Genomic DNA, 25,722 nt, shown 5'->3' with positions numbered 1-25,722 from the left:
CTAGTCTAATTAGGGGTCTATTTATTTGATCTAGTCGATAGCGAAGAGCTGTTACCTGTTGTGCTGTTGTTTTCGTTGTTTGCACGCTCTTTTCTCTCGTAATTTAGAGTGAACTGGAACGATTCAGCATCTAAAAACTTGTTCACAAATTAAATGTCCTTTAAACTTAATTTTTCTCAGCGAAAGAAAGAAAAAGTCGCATAATACATAATAAAACATTTCAGAGAAATGTATACCCTGCCCTGTCAGATTTTATCACAATTTGTATGCTCTTCAAGCTCTTCCTTTAGCTGTGTACCCAGTCGCAAAATCTCTAAAAATAAGATTATATTTACAATAAACAAATCTCAGCATTTTGCAGCGTCCTAATTCAATTTTACTGGTTTGCGGGATACCTTTTTAAACAAAAACAAACAAAAAATGGCAGGAAAATTGCTGATAAACCTTTTTTTGGTGCAGAGACAAAGATAGAGATAAAGGTACAGGCAGCTAGAATTAGAGACGGACAAGCAGACAGATAAAGGGTCCCTGGGTCCACTGACCGTTCCAAGTCATGACACACCTGCAGATTGTGTGTAAAAAAGACGAACCCTTTTTAATAAGCGTGCGACAAGAAGACAAGCAAAAGGGAACAAAAATATACAGAGGGAGAGAGAGCAAGAGAGCAAAGCGATAAGTGTGCTATTTTTTTTTTTTTTGCTCTCCTTCTTTTTTTTTTGTGCTGATTTTGGCCACATTGTCTATTACACACGAAATAACATGAAGCCTAAAAAAAACATAAGCCAGGAGCACAGCAGCAGCGGTAGAGCAATCCCCAAGCTCCACTATCTATTGCATTCAATCCGTATCTGTATCTCTGGTCCGTTCAGTCCATGAATTCATATCCTCCACAACATGTCAACAGCTTTGTGAGCTCTGCTTTCTCTCTGTGTCTGTCCTCTTTCTCTTCATGGTTCTCTCCTTGCCCAGCATATCCTATATTTCGATTATTTGTTTGGCATTCTTTATTCAGGCTTTGCGTTTTTTTTGTTTTTTGTACCACGAGTACTGGGTAGTAAATAGGGTATACTGAATTTCTGCTTGAAAGTGGATGTATGTAACACACAGAATAAAGCTTTTCCGACCTCATAAAATATATATATTCTTGAACGCCTGGATATTGGAGACTATATAAGCCAAATTTTTCATACAGATGGCTAAGATATCACACAGTTACAAGTATATTTCACACGCCCCACAAAGGGCAAAAATCGGCTGCACAATTTCGAAGATAAGATAAAACAAAAAATTCAATTCGATAGGAAATATCTATCAAATCACCAAATTGAGATTATATTGGATCATTATTTTAGCAAGAATGAAGAAATTAATTTGCAGTGGCAACCCCCACCCATTACAGCAGCTTTGCCTGTGCTGGTTTTTCTTGCTCATTCTCGCTCGCACCCTCTGCCTGATACAGTGTCCGTCACTCGGGGAGGGTGGCGAGCCAAATGACGTTTTGGCGGGAGAATTGACGTAGATGTAGATGATAGATGTAGAAAAAATAAAAAATTTAAATCTCGAAAAAATCTATTAAGGTACAAATATACTAAGTACCGGGTATAAAAGTTCTGACGCGTACGAAGCGTCTCACACGTCCCTCCTCGTTTTCTGTGTTTGTGTGTGGGTGAATACTGCACACAATATTTATTTGACAAAAACCTATGCCAGACCCGACGAGATAAGCACACCAAACCTGATGCACACACAACACACATAGAGACAGACACAAAGACACACAAGGTATGGGAACGGAACGGAATGATTTAAATGCAACTGTAAATCGAACTCTCTCTATGTGAGAGAGGGGTGTGAAGTGTGTTTCTGATGTGTTTTATGGCCAAATCTGTGCAGCAAGGGCTGTACTGTACGGTGCACACCTAACGCCTTTGTGGGCAGAGATTTTGCCAGACAATTGATAAATGCTTTGCTTTTTGGTTTGGTTCTTAAAGTGTATTTTATTAATTATTTTATTTATTTAACCTACTTAAAATTTTCTTCAAAAAATTAAAAAAAAATAGTTCTATAGCTTTAAAATATTTATATTAAATGGGTAATAGCTTCTACGAATTTACGAAAGTTGTAAGATTTTAGTTTTACATAAAACAATTTATTTACATTTTCTTTTTCATTTTTTATACCCGGTACTCGAAGAGTAAATAGGGTATATTGTATTTTTGCGAATAACGGCTGTATGTAACGCACAGAAGGAAACGTTTCCGACCCTATAAAGTATATACATATATTCTTGATCAGCATCAATAGCCGAGTCGATAAAGCCATGTCTGTCTGTCCGTCTTGCTTGTCGGCTAGTTCTCAGAGACTATAAAAGCTAAAGCCACCGAATTTTGCCTCCAGACTGCTGTATGCTCACACTGATTCAAGAGTATTAAAAAAATTAGCCCCGACACCTTCCGCCCTCACAAAGGGCGAAAATCTTGAATTGCACAATTTTGAAGATACCTTTTGAAGATTTTGACAATATCTATCAGGTCACCGAATTGGGATCGGATTGGAGCATTATAATATCCAGAATGAAGAAATTAATTTGCAGTGGCTAAACCCAACATGTCCAGCAGGATTCGTGCTTCGTGTAGTGTGCGTCTCCAGGGGGGCGAGCTAAGGGAGCGTGTTGGCGTGAGAAGTGATGTAGATGCAAAATAAACCACAAAGGTCCAGATATCCTACTGAGTACCGGGCATAAAAGTTGTGACGCGTAAGAAGCGTCTCACACGTTCCTACTCGTTTTATTCTTTATTTTAGTTTATTTTAGTTAAACCCTTTAGTTTTCTGCCTTTGAACAAAAGCTTATAATTCATTAGCTTAGAAATTATTTACAAACATACTATGTATATCCCCTTCCATATGCAATTCATGTTCCACATTGATTTTCATATATATATACATAAGTATGTATATGTACCTTTTTACGAATATTCTTTTAAAATTGTTGCTGTCTCTACATACATACGTACGTTCGACCTCTCTCTGTTGTGGGGCTCTGCAGTTCGCTCAACTACTTTTTAATACATCACAACTCTGCCAGAAATGGCTAACGAACTGCATGACAATGTCAAATTTCGAAAGCAACAAACAATAAATTTTCACGAAAATTGACAACATCAAATTGATGGGTCCACAACCGACAACATTTGAAGGGACATCGAATGAAACAGCGAGCGAAAAAAGACGAAACAAACGAAGAGAACATAAAAAAAGGGAATCCAAAATTGAACGGGTAGGGGGAAAGACAACGGAACCATCGCGTGTCACTAAAGATTATGATAGGATATAAATATGTATAATAAAACAAGAGCAATAAGAAACAAGAGCAGGAAGTCGGGCAAACACAATCGAACGTCGCACAATTGAAGTGACATGTCAGCAAATGAAAAAATTCAGAAAATTTAACAGAAAAAAATTTTCCAAATTAAACAAAAAATTGAACGGAAACGCCACATATGTGTGTATGTGTGTATGTACTAAAAATATTTGTATGCATTTTTATCAACAATTGCAGAATTACTAGCACACACACACAATATTGTCAAAAGTTTATTGCATTTATCAATGCCATGGAAAATAAATATATGTAAATCTCAAGAGAGCTCTCACACTGAGTAATTAGTGCAGTATATGAGGAATTTCCCACCCAGACCCTCAACTGCAAGCCAGACAAGTGTCATTTATGACCGACCATTTTGCCGTGTCTGTCTCCTACCATCGAAGAGCTTTGCAAATCACTAAGGAGCAATTAAACATGACCAAACTTGTCCAGCCATGCGGAATGGTTCCTAATGCTGCTCGGTTAATTTGATATTTAAAGCTGTCTGGGTTGAATCCCACAGGAAAGAGAAGTGGATGGCCATTAAAATGGCGGAGAACCTTAATATGCAAAAATCATAGTAAAAAAACTAACATTTATTTCAACGAAATATTAAGTTTTTAGGTACAAAACTTGGTAAAATTCAATAGAATTCCCAGTGATAAGTTCTTATAAAAGTCTGGGAAATATAATTATTGAAAATATATTTTAATCGAATGTTTTCCAAACTATTTTGCGCTCAAAGCAAGTTAAAGCTGCACCCATCTCCTGGCTATTTGTACCTGGTGTAGGTACTACCAACTGCTATTTTCAGTGCACAAATTTTGTATAAAGTTTCTTTTTAAATGAAAACAAATATTCACACATTTATTTTAAAAAACACTGCCAATTATTGACAACACACCGCCGTATTTATGTACAATTATGAACATCGTAATTGAATAATGAAAAGCTTTCACCACACTAATTAAAGCTGACTTATCGGCTCAATCCAGAGATAAGAACTCCCCAAGTCCACACAAGCAGAAAGAAGTCTGGTTAGCAGAAAAAATAATTGGTTTTATTATTTTGTGTTGCTGTGTGTTGACTACAAAAATCCAGGCAATTGGCTTATGTTACACCTTAATTAGTATTTAATTACTCAATAATGCAAAACAACCGTCCGAATGAGTGTATAATTTATTTCGAGGGGCCCTAAAGTAGCAGCAGGCAGCAGAAAGCTGTCTAAATTAATAAAACATAAACGAGAGGCCATTACTTTGATTTCGTACAAATATTTTTGTACTAAACGATACACAACAACCCCCCAACCCTTGATTAAGGGAACTCACGCTGTTGTGAATCGGAAGGAGTCTTCCTTCCTGCCTTTCGGACATGCTAAAAGTCGTAAAGGCCTCCGCACAAATCTCGAATCGGAAGTCAAAAAAGCAAACGCAACACAAATTGATTTGGACTTAACCCTAACCCACTCCCAAAAATAAAAGAACCCTAGAAAAAGGAGGGAAAATTTAGTTGTTTTAGCACTGAAATAAATGGAATTTTCTCGTATTAATTAGCAAATGGTGAAGGCTGTTAAATGAGAAATGTTGGCCATTGGCCGCCGCCTGCTGCGTGAGTGGGTACCATAAATATTCCACCACCTCCCCCCGACATAGAAGCCAATAAAAGGTACTATGTATAGCCAGCAGGAGCTACCAGCTCCGATGTAAAATTGTCCAGTTTGCGAGTGTTTGGCACGCAATATTTTGGCTCTCTTAACTCTATGGGCCAAGTCGAAAGTGTTTTTGGGGGTTTGTTTCGAGGGACCCAATCAAAAAGTGGACAATGTGTTAATTGCTTTGGACACGTCGTGAAAAAGGTGAAATGTGAGCCGAAATATTGTTGCTGGCTAATTCTCGAAGGTCATTAACTGTGGAATAAATGGGAGTAAGCACTTTGGCTAAGACAAAACGTGATGTAGTTTAGTTATAAATGATTTAAAACTGTAATTTAAGAGGTTTAAATGTACAGACAATATTTTTAGTCACATTCAAACATCTTATCTTTATTCACGCCATTAACGTGTAATTGTTGTTTTGTCTAGTAAATACTTTACTTTGCATCAGCCAATGACCAGAGTAGAGTGGGTACCCAGAAACTTATTTTCAATATGGATATTATTGGGACAATTTTTGTTTGGTTCTTTGTTCTCTACGCTTGTTCATTTACTTTTACGAGCCATTTGAGATTTGCATAAACAACCAAACGGAGCAGCAGCTGCAACTACCGCAGCACTCTATGGCACATGGAACATGAGCACTAAACCAACATAACAGTGCCAGATCCCCAGCTACCCCACCCACACATAGAACCATATAATCAAAATAAATTTCATGACTCTTGACACTCACTCTGCCTCCCCCTCTCCCTCCCTATCTCTGGCCAATTTTGCAGTTTGCAATTTTTTTGTCAAATAGATAACAGAATGTAAATATAAATTATTACGAGTTTCGTTCACAATTCTGTTTTAATATTTTTACTCGGTCAGTGCCGTGTTTTTGTGTGTGTGTGTGTGTGTGTGTGTGTGTGTGTGTGTGTGTGTGTGTGCTGCTAGTGTACTAAGAGAAAATAAATAGCAAGAGTGGTTGAGCATAGAGACTGGAGGGTTACCCCTTGTTTTAGCCTGAAGCTTTGTGCGCCGCCAATTTCGTTACTTTCAATTGATCTGCAAGCTTCGCTCCGCATACGCAATACACACACTGGCAATGAGACCTCTCTTTGCTGTTGCTCTCTTTAGATATTTACTACCTGATAGCACTCTCTTAGCAGCTTCAAGCGCAGGTACATACATACATACATACATACATATGTACATACATACATAGCTTGCACTTTGTCGCTGTTTTGGGACCCTTCGTCATTTCTTTTCAAGAGCTTTGCTATTGCTCTCTGCAATTCCTACGCCCCAATCTCTCAGCAACAACAGCAACAACAACAATTCAAGCGCAGCAAACACGATTGATCATGTCGGCAAACGGGACACCCATTTAATTTCAGAAGCTTCGCTCCATTTCATACGCATTGGCGTGCATTGCTCTCTGCAACAACACCACAACCTTCTTCACACTCTCTCGGCAATGCCAACAATAATGCGCCATACGCACCACTGCAGCTTCGTCGCCAGCTTGTAGCCTCACTCCCTCGCTTTAAGCAAATTCGGAGCATCGATTGAAGCAAACGGGACTCTATACTGTGTTTCGCATTTTATGTTTTTGCATATGTTTCGACATACCCTTTCTCCATCTACACAGGGTATCGAAAAGACAACAATATGAAAACGCAATAGTGAAATATTTTTCATTTTGTCCTCTTTCTCTCTGCGCGCTCACACTTGTGTGTTATTATTTGTATTGGCTTAGTTTTTTTTGATCAGGTTCTGATGTTTTTATCTCTCTCTCTCTTTTTCTCTACGAGAATTTCATTCATTTCTCAAGGTGCTTTAACTTTAACTTTCTTAAAAGGGAAACAAAAAGGCAACTGGTGGAATTTTTAGATTTTATTAGGGAAAATCAAAAACTGAAAAAGCACGAACTATAGTTTACCCATTTCACTTCAAAACGAGAAGGGACGTGTGAGACGCTTCTTACGCTTCTTCTTCTCACAACTTTTATACCCGGCACTCAGTACTACATCTGCACTTTAGCGGTTATTTGTCAAATTTTACATTTTTTCTTCATCTGTCATCTACATCAACAACACTGCACGCCAACACGCTCCTTTAGCTCGCCACCCTCCCCTATAGACACACACTGCAGAGTCGCGGCAGAGGCAGAGCTGTGTCAGGGGCAGAGGCCATAAACAGTGCGAAGCAGAGTGTGAATGCTGCGGGACGGGGTGGGTTTGGCCACTGAAAATTATGTGGCTATAATAATGATCCAATCGGATCCCAATTTGGTGATCTGATAGATATGGTCATTCCCTACGGAATGGCGTTTTTAGTTTTCTGTTATCTGCAAAATTGTAGATTTGGGATGTTTTCGCCCTTTTGCGGAACAAGGAAATAATTTTTAAAAATCGATTTTTCTAAAACAAATATTTGAGTTGAACATTTGATTTGATTATGTAAATAGAAAAAATTCGTTGACAAAAAATAAATAAAAATCTTCTCAAATATTTACAAATTAACACATTTTACCCAGCCGTTAAATTTTGTGCACTGGCTGAAAAACTTCCACAAAGAATTGACAGTTAACGCCAAGGACGGGACAACAACTGCCACGGCAACAGTCCTCGATTGTGCCACGTCACCAAAGTAGCAAAAAACTGACAAGGAAATTTACCAAGTACTGTCTGAGATCTAGACGAAGAGAAAACAGAATGGCGTAAAACACGAAAAAAGTTTTCTATTAAAAATAGAAAGAAAAAAAAATTATAGCTGTAAGCGAGAAGGGACGTGTGAGATGCTTCTTACGCGTCACAACTATTATTCCCGGTATCAATACTACATCTGTACCGTAATAGCGTTCAACATCAGTACTACATCAGTAGCCGTTTTTTGTTTCTTCAAATTTTACATTTTTTCTTTATCTGTCATCAACATCTACATCACTTCTCACGCCAACACGCTATTTTAGCTCGCCCTTCTCCCTCTGGACGTAATAATGATCCAATCTGATCCCAATTGGTGATCTAATAGATATAGTGATGCTGATCAATAGTGTTTATACTTTGTAAGGTCGGAAACGTTTCCTTCTGTGCGTTACATACATCCGTTATTCCCCATAAATACAATATACCCTATTTACTCTTCGAGTACCGGGTATAAAAGAGGGTTGGGAGGTGCGGAACGGTTATCGTCTGGTGAAAGTTTTGCGCTAATGAGAGTAAGAGTTTTTCTTATTTTGCGGTGGGAAAACTTGTAACTTGTCGCACTTCCTTGTTTTCCCCTTCAGCATCTCAGCAATTCCTGTTTATGTTTCTTTGGTTTAATCAGTTTGGCTGCCATTTTTTGTTGTTGTCATAAATTAGTCATGAGAGAAATATTGGGGCAGTGCCAGGAACTTTTAATTAAATCAAAATTGACTTTAATTAAAAACTTGAGGGGTATAGAAAAGGGCTGAGCAGTCGACTATTGTGCGAGCCGCCCCCGAAAAGTCTTGGGAATAAGATATTAAGCCTTAAAGTCTAATAAAATAAACAGTAAACACACTTAATGCCTTGATTACCAGCATTAACATGGGGGAGGGCTCAAAGTCTAGGTCCAAGGACTCGCCAACGCTTCAGGCTGATGTCCTGTCCATGACGGTGTGTTCCGGTTTTCGGTGCTGTTTTCCCTTGACTCTGGACTCCTTCGCCCTGATTTATGCCCAGAACCCAGTCCCTGGCTGACCTCAAAATTTGTGTGCCAGTGTAAGATGGTTGGGTGAATGGGTGGGTTGGCGCCTTCCTTACTTGGCAAGAGTTGGGGCAGTCTCGTCTTAACTTTGCAAGTGAAACACATGTCTAGGGCCAACCACAAGATAGTCGAACAGCAAGAAAGAGAAGCAGAGGCGCAGGGACAATCTTTGCAATCGATTTCAGTTAAATTTCGAGAGGTATAAATCGGAAATAAATGCAAGATTTAATGGAGAAATTTAATTCGGACTTATAATTAAAATAAAATTGTATATTACCTTCCAGAATTCATTGCAATCAAATCTCGAACTCTTTTCATGTATTTTTTTTAAAGAAAAGTCGCTATAACTCGTAATTAATAATATTGAATGCTCTATCATTAATTACATATGTACATATGTATATTCAAAATCCCAGTGTTCAGGCAGCCAAACAACTTCTTCTGTCGACCATTGCTGCTGCCACCAAGTAGATATCAATTCGCTTTTTGATTGTTGCGGTTCATTCCTCAAAGCAAATCTCTATACATTTTCAATCTGAAAATCATTTTTGGAAGACACCCAAAAGTGCTCCCCACATTGTTGTTTCTTTCGCCGACTTTCGTTGGTTACAACAGCATGAAGTAAATTTATGGCAAATGATGTGGCTGCTGCAGCCCTGCTTCTTGAGCTGCTGCTGCCCTGCTTCTTAGGCGGCTGCTTGGATACTGCTTTGGCTACAGCCACTGCTCCTAGCTTGGTGTATTTCTTAAAGTAAAATATTGACAGTTTGAGTCGAAGCAAAAGTAGCATAAACTGCTGTCAGGGCCACAAAAAAGTTTCCTATTCCCATTTTCTGTTCTTTTTTTTTGTCTGCGGATGTGAAGTCTTTGGGAGTGGAAAAGAGAAGCAACAAGCAACAGAAGAAAGTAATTGCTTTCTCCCACTCATCGTGACTTTGGGGTTTGTTGCTGCAGCTTGCTGCGGTTCCCTTCAGCTTTATAACTCCTCTACGCAGGCTACAGTTGTGTGCCACATTTTATTTAAAGATTTAAGTCTCTTCTTCCAGCGTATAGTAAATGAATTTAAGTGAACTTTTTGGGCTAGTTTTTGGTGTATTTTTCGTGCTAGTGTTTGGGACCAATATTTTGTGCATCTGAACTACCCATTTTTATTGCATTTTCGATACCAATCTTTGGGTCTTGTATAATTTATTTATGACCCAACTAGAGAGAAATCAATACGGGTACACACATATTTCTCTGGGCCATCCTTTTGGGGCATCCATCCTGCCCAATTCCCGCCTTATTAGATAGTTGATTCATTTACGTTTACTCTGTATATAACCCCCAGAGTATCGAATCATTTTACCCCCAAGTTTGCATTGTTTATTAAATTGTCAGATGACAATTTATGCAGCTGTGTATAGAGCGGGGCTGGGACATTGGGTTTCTGTCTCCTCCGGATCATAACCACTTTTTGAGGTGACTAAATATTTGTGTGCATGATGCAAAACGCCCGCTGAATTTGATTTATTGCTGGCCTAAAGAAATATTTGGTCCATAATCATGGCCAAAATGTTGCACACGAAATTTGCAAGTAATAATTGAATGAGTCTGTACATATTCATGAACGTTTGGTAAACGTTTCAAAATGTTAGGGAAATTGTTCAAATAACTTCTATTTAATTAGGATTTTGGTTCATTTCTGGTCTCTTCTCTGAAGTCCTTTTATCAACAGAAGCTGCTATCGGGTTTCTCATACTTACTTAAAGTTGCCATGCACATTTTCTTCTGACCTTGCTCATTAGGTGCAATTCTGGCTTGCAATGTCGCATTGAATGCGGATTTCACTGAGACAGAAAAAAAAAATTAAAATTAATAATGATATTTTTTTCAGCAAGTGAGAAAAGCAAGCCAGAATTGCACCTATTGAGTAAGGTCAGCAGCTTCAGCTGCATTTTCCTGTGGTTGGCTGGGTTTTAAAAGCTTTTGCTGTTTGCCGCTTATCCACATTTTTCACCGCTTGCATTTCCTGCAGTGTTCGGTTTTTATGGTCTTTGGTTTCTGAACTCTGTTTTCTGGTCTCTAAATTATATTCTCTGGATTCTGGTGTCTAACTTCTGGTCTTTCGATTCTATTCTATAAATTCTGGTCTCTGTCTCCTGGTATCTGGCTCTATTTCTTGTCTCTGCATCCTAGTTACTGACTCTTCTTCTTCCTGGATTTTGTGGCGCAGCTAACATATTCATTTTTCTATTTCCAGCTTTTCCACTCTTTTTTAAATTCATTTGATTAGTTTTTTTTAAATTTTTTTTCAGCACAGAGTGGGATTGGGGCTATGGCTCGTTCTTTCTGGTCTTTGATGAACCGAAAGACTTGTTTGGTGTCCTCGTCTGGCGCGATTTTCTTTGCACGCTTTTCTCTTTTATAGTTTTCATTTGCTAGTGCTGATAACACACTGTACCCGCTTCTCCCTCCCCCCCACAAGACTAAATCTCTCTGTGGCCTTAAAACCTTTTCAAATTCCATTATGCCCGGGACTAACGAAAAGACAAATAAATAAAGGGGGAAATCGTCGGACGCTCTCTGTGTCCAGCTGCCTGGCGGCTATTGGTTGATCTCTTGGTTTTTCTTTGAATGAAATTAGTTGAATGCCTAATTAGGTCTTAGAATTGTTTTTTAAGAAATTAAATAGCAGTGGAAATTCATGGAAAAATTTAAGGCAAATTCGGGTTTTTATGAATTTAATAGTTGGTTTCAGGCAATGAGCGAAATTTACAATCAATGCAAAATGAATTGGGAATGGAAAGTTATACTTTGATTTATACAATGAGTATTAAAATTAATTCAATTAAATCAATATGATATTAAATTCGTTTCTTTTTTAAAATGTCATTTTTCTTTGACAATTCTATTGAGTAATTAAAACTACAGCAAAGTAAACATAGAAACAATACTTCCATAACAAATTACACAGTCAATGCTCAAAAGCCAACAAGGAAAACAATATTTTAATTTTAAATTTTAAATTCAATTTAATCAAAGCAAAGATCTGCCTTTTTGTTGCACTCAAAACTGCATATGATTCGCAATTATCTTAGTCTCAAAACATATTTTCAGGTACATGTTCTTGGCAGTCTTTCTATTTTTGCTAATTACGCACAGCAAAAGCAAAGATTTCTTTCTATATTTCTTTCTGTTGTTGTTGCAACTTCCTGCGTGTACAAACATCCTGGAAAGTATTTAACAAGCAGTCATCCACATACATATGCACCCATCTCCAACCACCTTTTTGAGGCGCAGACTACTTTGATAGCTCGCAGACTCTGTGTGTGTGCAATAATATAATGCCATGTAATAAGGAAGTAACATTTACAAAAGCCAAATGCTTGCAACATCCCATCCAACACCAACATTGCATTCGTTGTGCTCTGGGGGAAGGTTGCTGGCTGTGGGGGAGTTTGTTTATGGGAAAGCGGTCGACGCGTGTAAATTGCAAAGAGTAAAATCTTGTAAAAGGCAAATTCCTTTCAGAGAAGAGAAAGAGTGTGGAGCAGCAAAGAGAAGGAAGAGTAGGTAGTAAGGCAGTGGAATGGGACAGAGAGTTTCAAGGCAGTGGAACTGTAATGGAGGTGGCATGGGCAGAACTGCTTAAAGTTGCAAGGCACACAAATAAACACAGAAATGGGAATGAATGGTGCAAAATCTACAGAGACCAACAGAGTTATACATACATATATGTACATACCAGGACTTATATACATATACACATTTACATATTTATCTGCACCTGTATCTGCTTATATGCGTAAAATCCACACAGCGTTGAATTCAAATGCTGAATGAGTCATGCAACAAACATCAAGAATGGGGTAGAGAAAACCCAACCCAATTCCCTGCAAAAACGCCACATGGCTAGACAATGGGGTTTTACCATTCTATAAACCACACGTAATACACCACACCCCGATCTACCCCCCACAATCGTCACGGCCAAAGGCATAGATACTAAGCAAACTTTGTATTTTTTTTTAAGTTTTTTTTTGTGCACAAAATGTTTGTTGTAAGCTTTGGCAAATTTGATTGAAGATATTTTGCAGGTGTTGAGCGCAATAGTAGGATATGGTTTAGCAGTGGTTTGAGTTAGAAAGAGAAGTGGTTAAGTATACATAGATACAACACTGAGCACTGATGGAGAAATCAGAGCATAGAGTGTGGGAAGTAGCTTTCCAGGATGTGATGTGTGGTCGACTGCTGCCTGCTACTGGCTCCTGGCTGGACTCTCTCCAGAGTGCCAGGGTTGACCTGCTGTGCTGAACAGGTCGTCTCCAGGGTTAGCCACAAAGTATTGCAATCTACATTCATTGCAAAATCCTTGAGATAATCCACAAATGAACTTGAGTGAGAGATGAGAGTGCGTACACGCTCTTCTGAGTTGCCAGATATAGCTCTTCAAATTGGGTTTGCCCAGAGCCTGTAAGTGCTTAGATTGGTTTTAATTTGAGGCAGAGTCTTTGGGTACAGTTTTAATGAATTTTTGTAGATGTTTTTCATATTTTATACAGCAAAGTGTCCTGTTTTAGCAGATTTTAGACAAAAAAAATATAATAACAAAATTTCGAAAAAAAGACTGCCGACTTGTTGGCGCTGTGAACAATATTGGATACTAACATTTCTGCCTCTAAAAATTTCCAAATATTGGTAATTTCAATAAGAAATTTATGCATTTTAATATAGAGCCATTTATCCACCAAAATATTGCGTTTAAATTGTTAAATTTAATATAATTTTCTCCAAAAGAATATATTAAATATTTTAAATTTTCCAATTGAATTTTGTCCCCCCAATAATTTTGACCACATAGCAGGGACTCTACCGAGTGAGGGCCAGCAAACACGAGACACAATGAGATCAGCATGCACTCGAGTTCCACCTAGCTGCCGCTCGTACCCCCAAAGTCACATTGGCTTGTCGGCTAGCCCTTTTCTAGCTCAAGTGTTTGCATTTTACAACCACATACGGACTCGTGAAAGACGGGTCAGGCAGAGAGACACACAAACAGATGTACATATGTACATACATATGTATGCACGTGTACCCTGCACAGACACTCCACGAAGCACTCGCATAGCACAGCGAGTAAATGAACATGAGTGTGAGTGTCCTGTGAGTACGCCCTGAACTGTTTAAATTGTGTGTTGCTGTACATAGGCAAGAGCTTAAGTGAAATGTAGCTGACCTAAACCACAAAATAAAGACCAAGAATATTTAAGAAATAAGAAATAAAACCCCCGTCATACCTGTCCTTAAGAACGAATGAGAAGCATGCTTGTCAAGGTCGAATCACTCACATCACTCGTTTTTTTTCTGCTACCTTAACTAATAAATATTCATTAAAATTTACTAATCCAATGCAATTTGCCTCCCAACTTCTCCCTCAGGCAAGTTCTAAGCAATAAATACCAAAAAACAAAAACAAAAAAACATAACCTGAAAGCAGAGTGATAAGAGACAATTTTTGAACCCGGCACCGGCATACAGCAGAGCTGCAAGCAGTTTTTATATGCAGGAACAACAAACATAAGGAACGATAGCGAGAGCAAAAGCGAGAGCTGTAGCGAGATTAAAAGCGAGAACGAGAGCTGGAGCGAGAGCTGGACAGCGAGAACGAAAGCGAATCTTAAAGGTTGCTTCAAACCATGCTAAGTTCTTTGGATGCACTGGCGGGTAAAATAGCCACAGCCACGCCTGGTACTGGAGCCGTGACCGCGCCCAGTGCTGCTGCTGTTGGGAATATCAGCAAACCCGCACAGAGCCTACACCATCATCATCACCTAGACTACGATTACTCGGCGGTGGAGATTGAACCGCCAGCCGAACAGCTGGCCAACTCACCTCGCAACGAGCGAGAGCGACTGCAACAGGCGCAGCAAACTTACGAGCAGCAGTCACAGGCCGAGCTGGAGTTTGGCCTCGCCGAGGTCACGAGTTGCCACAAGCTGACACAATTGAAGAGCTCAGCGAGTGTGCATAATCCTCAGCAGCAGCAACAGAATAACCATCATCCACAGCAACAGCAGCATGCTGGCGGCGGCAGGACAATGGCACAGAATCGTCATCCGCATCATCATCATTTGAATCATCATGCGGCGTACCATCATCCGTATCAGCGGCATCGCCCGAACTCGCCGCAACAAACGCCATATCAGCAGCAGTTGTCACAGCTGGTGGCACTGCAGGATCATCATGAGTTGCTGCAATCGCAGCAGGAGCTGTTCCACAAACAGCTGGCCAATATGCAGGAGTATCAGCGTGAGCGAGAGCGCGAAAGGGAGCGAGAAAGAGATAGGGAACACAGGGAAAGGAGCAATTTCATCGATAACAGCGATTACGATTCCCAGCATGAGTTCAAAATTTGCCTGAGGGATAGGTGAGTGCGCAGACCCACACACAGACTCTCACACAATAAACAGATTCTCACACAAAAAAAAAATCGTACACATTCATAAATTTTAAAACAATATTGCATTGCATTTATGTTTTGGCCGAACTGTACCAAAAACAACGTGTGTTTTTAACAAAATTTGTACTGTTTACCACATCGTTTTCATATGTGTTTCCTTTATAATTTTTTTTAACAAAGTACAATATAAATGTAAATGTTTTTTGGCCTCTGTTGGTCTCAGTTTCATATGCCAGCTGAAAAGTTGGCTCAAGATATGATACCTCTTCTTGATACATGATACATTGCCGAAAAATCGATAAGAATAAGCAAAGTAAATTGAGAAAAAAAGCAACTTAATCACAGTCAAATTAAAGATATAAAAACATTTTTTTTTTTTTAATTTACGCAGAAACTGTTGTAAGGAATTTATCAGAACTTTAAAACATGATAACTGATACATGCTACATGATTACTAATAAGTTCTTTTGGTAACCGTAGTTTAACGGTAAAGTTTAACAGCTCTCTAACCCAAACAAATGTGAATTTGTTCTAATTTTAATGTCGAATTTTTGTTTTGTTCATAAACTTTCCGCGTCATCGCATGTTTGCATGCACAAAAATGATGGCTAAAATTGAAACTTAAATCTTTAGCTAAATTAAACCAGTAGCCGTATAATTTTTGAAATGCAAGCCACATTATAAATAAAGTACTCAATGGAGTAAAACAGGTAAAATGCATTAAGCATTTCGAGTGATAATGATAGCTTTAACAGGGTAGAACAATTTAATATACTTTTGGCACACTTCAATTCCTTCTCGCTGAATCGCTCTGTTGTCATGTTATTGTGCTAGTTTCAGTGTGAACACACGTCAAGAAATCAAGAATCATCCTAGAGAACACGCATCTTGGAAACGCCTCGAAGGCGAAGCATGCAACCTCACCAAAAACTCCAAAAAAGCAAAAGAATAAACCAAAATAATAAACATTTGTAATTTTTGGGCAAACGAAAATGTTTCGTGACAAATTGCTGCTGGGTAAATTGTGCTCAAACCGAGAGCCAGTCAAAAGGAGAAGCTAAGTAAGAGCGAGTGGGAAACCCCATATGCTTGACACGAACACTCTCAGACACTGACACCCACTCTAACACACACACGATTACGACAGGCAGCTTTATTATACATATCCTGCTTAGGTCTTAACTAATTTAATGTGTAATATCATTTGACATATTGTTTCATGTTGCTCTGTCTCTTGATTTGTGGCCATGAGAAGGGTTTCTTGGGCCCAACTTCTGACTCCTTCACACATGCAAATAGTTTGGCGACTGCAGGAGGCGCCCTTTCTGGTAGCTATGAGCATACAAACTCCTACCTACTCTTCTGCTCTTGCTATTAACATTTGCCTGAAGTTATTTGTGTGCCACATGAAAGCTAAGCAAAGTTTAAGCAAGCTAGAGATGGAAAACTTTTAAAGGATTTAGCTTACAGAGTATTTTTCTTGAAAATATGGAAGCAGAGAGAATTATTATCCCTATATTATTACCAAAATTCATATTGATCGGTTAATTTTGTTTGGCCAGCATAATCAAATCAAGGTTTATTGAACACCTGGCTTTCGAGCACAATGAGCCACGCGATTTGCAGTGCATACTTTTAGAAGTTAAAGAAAAATTCTAAATAAACTTCAAGGATGGGAACAGTACTTTAAAATGGAAAAAATTGTTCTTGTGCTCTCACGACCCACCCACTCACGTTCTCATCTCTACCCACCCACCCCCGTTTAAATATTTACGCGCTCGATAAAATCCCCAAGAAAAGAACACATTACATACATTTTTCAAAACACACTGTGTATGACATTTTATGTTTATTGTTTTGGCAATTTACACAACTGTTGTTGCTATTTTTGGGAGGCCAGCCCCATTTTTTTGTCGACATTTTATGGATATTTTAAAAAGCTTTGACATTTGCGTGTTGTGCCTCAAATTGCGGCAAGCCAAATACCAAATCGTTCATTGACTTTAAAGCGCGTGTTGCAATGCAATTAGCTTCAGCTGGGAAACCACCAAAATGATGTTCAATTTGCATGTGGGACCAAAATGTGGCAATTAGTGTGCCTCAAGGGGGTGGAGTACCTGTGGCTTGCAACTGATGAGGCACAGATATATAATATAAATCATCATCCAGGGGTGCTGCGCATATAATAATGACGTAAGTCCCCAAACCCCTCACCATGAGGCGAACTTATCTGGTGAAAGTGAAATGCAAAAATTACCCGGTGCTTTTCTAATACGCGACAAAGTAAACATAAAACAGGAAAAATAAAACAAAACCGCTCCCAACGTTAAACAAATGAAAATAGAAAACAAAACTCTGAGTGGGGGTTTTTTCATTTATGAAAGTGGCCCTGAGTGGGGCTCCGGTGTGGACGGACTGAGATGAGCTTTGGACACGTAAGCAAATACCCCTGCATGTTTAAGCAAGGTTGTGGAGCTTTTGTCTGGCTGTGAATCGTATGTAGAGTTACAATGGAATGCGTGAGCAAAAAGGAAACGAATGCATACATGAATGTGCAGTACCCTGGATGTTTGGTATAAATAACAAGATGAACGATAGGCATACATATGTATGTAGGATATATGTAGGAGTTTGTCTATTTATTTTGATAACCAAATCTCTCTAATCGAAACATATAGGCAAAGAATAAATCAAAAAAATTTCTGTTTTGCCCTTTCTCTCAGCTCTGTCGGTCTCTCTCTTTCTGTGCAGCTTAGCAGTTAAGGGTGGGAATTCAAGTCTGTTTAAGCTCAGGACAACGCTTTCTTTCAATGCTATCTTTTGATATCTTTTCCAGTGAGATTTTACCCGTTCTTAGACCCGGGTATCTTGTGTTGAGGTACGTGAGCTTCGATAGAGAACATGCCATAATGTACAGGAATTAATTCTTAAGAACAAAGGAATAATCTTATTCGCTTTGGTTGGGGTATTGGGAACCTTCCTCCTGCAATCTTCGATCAAGCACTGTCACAAGGACACGTGATCTCTGTCTCCTCTTTTGATTACCTCTTCTAAACACATCCCACACTCATCCCATAATTACAAGAGCGGTTCAAGGCTCAGGCACACATTTTAGTCTTTTCTGTGCAGTTTTCTTTCTTTTTTGAAATTCTATGTCCGTCCCAATGGGATATGCAGCAAGAAGCAGAAAGCAATTGAAAAGAATGCAGCGCTGCCCTGTTGGCTGGTTGTGCTTTAGAAAAACAACAACACACCTACACATCAGCTTTGCCTGCACACTCATCCACACTTTCTTCTGCTCATCGAGTGTGTATGTGAGTCTATTTATAAGCCAAACCCAGAGTTGCATTTCACTTTACAGCATACTCTGTATTTATTTCATTTCAATTGTTGCTGCCGCCGCTGGTGCTGCTGCTGCTGCCGCTGCTTCTGCCTGTTGTCTTCTGCCTTTTATTTTTTGCTCTTGCTGTTGTTTGCACTTCCTGCTCCATGCTACTGCCTAGCCGGTGCCGATCCGGTCTGCGCGCTGTTGGCATCCGTGTGACCCTGGCAAAAGCTAATTTAGCTGCAGGCTCAGGGCCAGTCAAGGATAGCCCACTGAGAGAGCAGCCCACCTCTCGCGACGTTTTCTCTTTTTTTCTTCCTGTGGCTATCCTTGGTTATGTGGTAATCGAGGGGTGAAAGAGGGTATTTTGAGATGTGTGTGACAGGCAGATAAAAGGCAGATAAAAATACGTTGTATATTTTTTAACCGCATCAATATTTGCTTAATTTATTTTCTGCATCATTTAAAATAATGTTATCTGAATAATTATACAGCTGGATATTTTTGGCATGCTTTTTATTGGTACCTAAACCTCATCCAAGACTTTGTGCCTACGATAGCTGAGGATAGCTCAAAAGCTTGCTCAAACGCTTGCACCGCAAAGAATCGAACCAAAATATAAATAGAATTCTTCCCACAAGACTTACATTAGTGGGCATCTCCCCAGTCGCATCACTCCCCTACATAAACCCCTTCTAGCTGTGTTTTGTTCTTGTGAAATCGAAATCAGACTGCCGGCAAAACCAGCACCATATGCATTCATCTCTCTGGGTCTCTCTCTCTCTTTCTCTCTCTCTATATATATGTATATATACACATATATGTACCCACTACGAGTATATGTATGTAGTCCAGAGCTGGTGTGGAAAGTCGCCAGTGGTTGTGTCCCTGTTCCTTGTTTGCCATTTGCATAGTTGGAACTCTCAGCCGGGTTCTAAGCAAACTGCATCTGTATTAGCCATGGCCATACCCAAGTGTGTCCTACTCCTAATCATACATACATACATACATACATACAAATGTATGTCTGCATACTTTTCACCTTTATTGTTTTATGAATATTCTATTTGAAAAAAAAAAATATATATGTTAAATTTTTGGGGTGGGGAGGAGCAAGCGTGCTCGCCTGTTTTTGGTCGAAAGTTTGTTATTTAAATAAAAATAGAAAGTTGCATTTAAATTACATGCATGAGCTATGTTTACAATCCCCCCTCCCGTTGGCTGCCTTTCCGAGGGTAAAGCTGAAGGATTCCATGAAAATATTTGCGCATACATAAAATTCTTTCATTGCTATCTGGCAATATGTTCGTTGAAGATTGTGCAGTCGGGCAGAGGGAAATCTCAATGTATTAAATTTCACGTTTGCATTCCTTTTATATATGTACGTAAAATATTTGGGAATATTTTAAATTGATTTGGGCGCAATTACCTGCAATAAATAATACACAAAAAATATATGTATGTATGTATGTACATATGTAAATATACATACATACATATGTACATATGTACATACATTTATGCGAAACCATTTGTAATTTACGAGCGAACGAATGTAACTATGTATTTGATTGGAGCTTGATGCAATTAAACAATAAAAATGAAGTAAAAGTTTTTGAAATTCATGTTGAATGTTTTAGCCGAATTTTTTTATAGTTTTTCTTTGAATTTTTATGCGGTACTAGATGATTATTTTTGTATATTATATTTGTGTGGAGTTATTTGGTAGAGCTGTAAATAATTCGGAACTATTCCATAAATTCACAAATTCACAGTTCACTTCTTCACTTAATTTTATTCATTTAAAACCCATTATTCGCCTACAACTTATTGCCTTATAAATTAGGCCACTAAATGATGTAACACAAAATGCCAAAAATATGATTTACAAAATTTACAAAATGTGTGCTAGAAATTTGTTTACTAAAGTAAGTTCAGCAAGTGTTTGGGGGTCAAAAAATTACATTTCCAATTTGAATGAGGGGCTATCGAATAAACAAATAACACAGCTTCAAAACAGGGGAAAATACATTTTTTGTAATTTGTTAAGCATAAACTGAAAAGTGAATGGGGGCTGGAAAATAACCAGTCGGTGCTTCGACCATTTTGGGGGTTTGGGATTGGGTTGGTGTTGTTGCACGGAGTATTCAAGTGCGGTTTGTTCCCCCTGGAAAATAACTCAGCTCGTTAACTGCACAAATAACATGTCAGCACTTTTCCTTTTCTCTCGGGTTGCCTGCCGCAAATTTGCGGAGTCCCCCCGGTTCGGTTCACTTTTGGTCTGGCCATCATTACTCAAGAGTCCTTAAAGTCAGGGCAAATACAAAATAATAAAAAAAAAGAGAAAGGGGAGCTAGCGCACACGGCACATGGCTCTCTGAAGTGGTTAAGTCAAATAAAACAGAGTTCAGTTTGTGTTTGGTTGCTCGCCCTCTTGCTCTTTCTCACTCTTTCTGTGTTTTTTTAATGCCTGACCAAATGTATTAATCACACACACACTCCAAAGAACCTCCGTCTGAAAAGTTTTTCCCTTTGGCACAACAAATTTCTATACATATGTACATACATACATACATATATCAGATGAACACTCACAATCAATAACTAAAATGGGAACCCGCACACTGGGAGAGCGTAAAAAAATTAGCGAATGAAACAGCTCCAAATGTTGATTTTGGCTTTTTTTTATTCCATTTTGTGGTGTTCCTCTGCTGGTCATCCAACAAAAAAAAAATTAACGCTTGGGGCATGCCAAATAAAATAAAATATAAAGCAATAAAAAAAGGTCAGTCGGTTGGTTGTAAGCGAAAAAAAAATAGAAAGAAATGAAAAGTGAAAGCATCCGCAGTTGTCGGTTTGTAGGAAGCATTAATAAAATTGGCCGCTTGGCAAGCCATATTTTTTCCCATCCTGTAAGAATACCCTTTAATCCATATCCTTATCCTTTAAAAATATGTGGCTATTGCTGCAAATTGAAATGGTCACTTTTAAGTTTTAATACACATAACTTAAGAGCTCTTACGTTTCCCTTATGAAAATGTAGAATCATTTTTCTGTAATGGAATTTCCTAATGGAAAGGAGAGTATTTAATTTGTCGCCTTTGCCATGCTACACACCAAACCCAAGCTCTCTTTTCATGTGTTTTTTTGTTTCTTCTTTTCCCTTTTCTATTTCTATCGCATGCAAGCGCCTCGAAAACTGTGGTTAGTTTTTGGTTCCCTTTCCTCCTGCTCTCCCACCAACAAACAATTTTTCGGTTCTTGCTAGCTGCTATGTTCTAGCTGCCTTTCGTTCTCTCTCTCTTTCTGCGTGAGTGTCGGCATGTTGTTTGTGTAACTGCGTTTGCGGTCTTCGAATGCGCTTCTCAATGGCAAAACAGAAGCTGGAAAGCTGTGCTCTCGCTTTTTCGTACACTACTTCTCTTTCCAACTTCCACTTCTTAAATCTACTGCTGTGTAGACCGGGACAAGCTGTGGCCAGTCTGCAGTCTGTGGTGCTACGTTATTTCTCTTTTTCGTCTGATTCGTCCGCTGGTTGGGTGCTCTTCGAAATGTTTGGCTCATGCTGCTGGTAAGTTTTTTTTTGCTCGTTACGCTTTTCGCCGTTACTTTTGCAAGTTTTAGGACTTCGAAACTTTCCTTAGTGCTCTGAAATCAATCAAATATATTATTAGGGGAACCTGTGTGGTTAATCTATTAAGCAAAAGCAACATTTAAGAGTAGGTAAAAAGCGACGCTGAAAAGGGTACGGTACGTGCCTTTTTTTTCTCTATTTCTGCGTCTGCTGCTGCTTCTCCTCTGCTGCTGATTCTCAGCTCCTCTTTCTCGTCTGCGTCTTTTTCTGCGTGCTGTGGGTTCATTGCTTTTGGTGTGGAAATGAACTTTGCTCTGTGACTCCGCTCCTTCCTCTGCTTAGCTTCTCTCTCTTAATCCACTGCTGCTGGTGGTTTCTTACACTTTGTAAGCATTATTTGTTTTCGCTTTTATTTATGTAGCGGTTCGGTTTTTTCTTTAGTATGCAATTTTCGGAGGAATACCTTTGCTTGAAGGTGGGTAAACTTTAGGGTTGAAAAATATTTGGTTGAAATTTGTATATAATAACTTTTATAACCACAAAATGCAAAAACGGCAAAAGTAATTTCTGCATTAAAAAAAAAATATGTAAAAATGGTTGCATAACCACTGGAAATATCTCCCACAATATTCACCACACTTAATCCCTGCTAAAGGGCAAGGACTCATCCTCATCCAATGTCAAACAAAGCTTAACAATATTTATGCCCCACTCTGTGGTGATGCCATACCCCTCCCTAAGACCCTTGCCATATTCCAGCCCCTTTTTCATTTCCGCAAAAACATTTTCATAAATTAAAACGGCGCGTCAGCGCCAATGCACAAAATGCCAAACACATGACGCGCGTAAACCGTAACCCGTACAGCCTGCACACCACTACTCGTACCCCACAACGAGCTGCAGACAACTCGATGTTTTTCTTGTTGGCAAAGGCACCATCACCAGAGGCCAGTAGCAGAAACGTACGAAAACAATAAAAACAGAAGCGCAAACAATTGGTATCCTCGGTACTCCAAAGTCGGATAGAGGGTACGGGTACGAGGCTCTCGTGGCTGTTGTTGTTCTTTATTACCTTGGAGATTAATTAATTGCGGGGCAAAAATATGCTACAAGTTCCAGCTGTGTGTACCTCCATGATCCTCCAAGGCAAAGCCGCCGCTACAACAGTCAGTCATTTCCGCCAACCAACTCTTATTCCCTTCGCTCCCACTGCATTTATGAACACAGGACTCCGACAAAAAATAAAGGAACATCCATGGTAATTTTTCGGGCTTGAACCCCTTGTGTTTATGGCTTTTCTTTCATAAAGTGGAAAATTGCAGACAGCATTGTTTGTTATTTATTGCCATTTTGATATGAAAACCTTTTTTTCAGAATTTTGGCTTGTTGGAGCTCTGCTTTCGTGCCTCTAGTTGGAGCCTTTATTGGGACATGGCCCTTAGGCCTGTCATAAAAATCTATTTATTTGACTACGGGCTTAGGGTCTGGCCTTTGTGCCATTTTTCATCAATATCAATGGGCTGACGGTGATAAGTTATCGAAGTAATTGGCAGGGACTGTGGAGTGGGTGGACTTTTGGAATTAATGATGGTAAAGCGGTGTGCCTTTAGAGGTAAAGCTTAAATTTAATTGGAAGTGTTTTTACTGCTTTTTTTATTTATTCGAATATTTTTATAATTTTTCTGAGAATTGTTACCATATTCATAGATCGATCGACTTTGAGTTTTCCTAAGCTCTTAATCCCCAAAATACTTGTCCCAACTGATTAGCTAGCCACCGCTATCCGCAATTTTTCCAGCACGGGTAACTTAATCAAGCAGGGCCGAAAAATGGCACTGGCACTGCTTTGAGCCCCAACAGTTTACCTTGTCAACCCACTTTAGCGTTGAAATCAATTTGACAAAAGCCACATAAATTTAAATAAATTGCGGCTACACACACATAAATTTAGACATTGAGAGCCCTCTCCATTGCTTCTGCTGATTTAAGGGAAAGGAAGTGGAAGTGGAGGAAAAACGAGTCATTTGCCAGGGGCAATGGGACGATGGGCTTGAACACTGCAAAAAGGACAAAACAAGCTGTGGGGATGGGACCCAGCGAGGGCCTTATAAACCAAAATACAAATAAACTTTACCGGACGACGTCGACGACGACTCAACTAACAAAACAAACAAAGTAGAGTCGGACAAAAAAGGATAGACGGATAAACTAAAAAGGGATAGCGGAATATAGCCAGGAAGGAGCGAGCAACGCCGAGACTATTAAAACGAAGGGAGAGACCTGGGAGGAGACCCACCAAAATAGAAACAACAAATATGATTTGAGCTGAGAAAAATCAAAATGAAGCACAAACAAACGCAAAGCCAAAACCAAATGGAGCCAATAATAGAATACAAAAAAAAGAAGCCGGAGAAGAAGGCAGAAGGAAGGAAAGCGGGAAACGTATAACAAGTAAAGACTATTTCCAGACTATAGACAACAGTGAGAACAGGAGTAGGACCACGAACCCAGACTTAGGTGGAGCAGTGGAGTTCAGGAAAGTGTATAAATGAAAAGAAATCGAAACCAATTCGAACGAACATGATAGAAGCGACCAGAAATAGAGCTGCGGAGGGTGGGGTAGATATGGAACAAAAGCGATAAGCACGAAAGGGCGGGCAACAGGATACACACACAGAAACACCAAAATCGAAGACAGAACTAGGTCCAGCAACAGCATAAATAAATTCTAACCATGGGCTTGAGCACAGTGGGATTCAATGGGGATAATAACAGCAACGTTAGATAGTTTATTAATTAATGGGTAAACGACAACGGAAACCAAAATAGCAACAGAGTAGACATGTACATATGTAGATAGATACCTAGATTAACAGAAATGTAAATTTAGAAAGATCCAATCTAACTAATCATCGCTTTCTTGTGTTTGAAGCCTTTAAATTGTATACATTTAATTTAATATATTTTAATATCATATCATTTAGTAGATCGATCCCAAAAAATAAGGTAACTAGATTTAAATATATTTAATTAACATTTTAAATATTTTTACATTATGCATCCACTCAATTTCAGTTTAATTTATTGTTTTTCTTGGTGCTTAGCGAGCGTTCCCAGAACCTTTCAAAATATTTCCAATATTTTCTCCAACGATAGTAGTCCCACTGTACCCACAGTAAGTCCCAGGGCATGGCTTCAGCGGTTTATCCAACCCCTTGGGGGAATGCTTTGGATTGGCCAGTCACGAAAGCTGCGTCCTGGCAACGTCCTGCCTGGTCTGGTGTCTGGTCTCCGGCCTGGGCCAGGGCTAACAGGCAAAAAGGCTTTTCATAATATTTTTAGACATTTGACTTTTGATTGAGCGCATTACACGCGATACCGATGGGCCGACAGAGAGGTGGGGGAGTGGAGTGGAAGAAGCTAAAGTCCCGGCTTACATTACAACTGAGGCATTTTATTTGGCCCCGCATTTCCCTGGTTTGTCAGCTCTCTCTCACTATCTCTCTCTCTCTCTCTGTGGGCTTTCGCCATAAAATTAGATTGTTCTGGCTTATGCAAAAAGATTTGGGTGCCTGGCTGGCTGTCAAGCAGTTGCCTGCGTAGATTGGGACAGTACTTTATTGAAAATCTAAGTCAAATATCT

The 25,722-nt window shown here is 39.1% G+C and overlaps 1 protein-coding gene and 1 long non-coding RNA gene across 2 annotated transcripts in view; both read left to right on the top strand.

Moving 5' to 3' along the window:
• Window positions 1-3,220, top strand: part of LOC117902672 — a 40,727-nt gene extending 37,507 nt beyond the window's left edge. Inside the window, exon 2 of the long non-coding RNA XR_004649417.1 lies at window positions 3,086-3,220. This is a non-coding gene — a long non-coding RNA (uncharacterized LOC117902672). The remainder of the gene's footprint in view (window positions 1-3,085) is intronic.
• Window positions 3,221-14,401: 11,181 nt separating this feature from the next.
• LOC117902669 (CUGBP Elav-like family member 2) overlaps window positions 14,402-25,722 on the top strand; it is a 90,394-nt gene continuing 79,073 nt past the window's right edge. The window contains exon 1 of the mRNA XM_034814199.1: window positions 14,402-15,147. Within this exon, the coding sequence (XP_034670090.1) occupies window positions 14,417-15,147 (731 nt within the window). The 5' untranslated portion in view covers window positions 14,402-14,416. The remainder of the gene's footprint in view (window positions 15,148-25,722) is intronic.

Source organism: Drosophila subobscura, chromosome U (assembly GCF_008121235.1).
Source record: "Drosophila subobscura isolate 14011-0131.10 chromosome U, UCBerk_Dsub_1.0, whole genome shotgun sequence".
Taxonomy (NCBI): Eukaryota; Metazoa; Arthropoda; class Insecta; order Diptera; family Drosophilidae; genus Drosophila; species Drosophila subobscura.
This window is presented reverse-complemented; position numbering and strand designations above follow the sequence as displayed.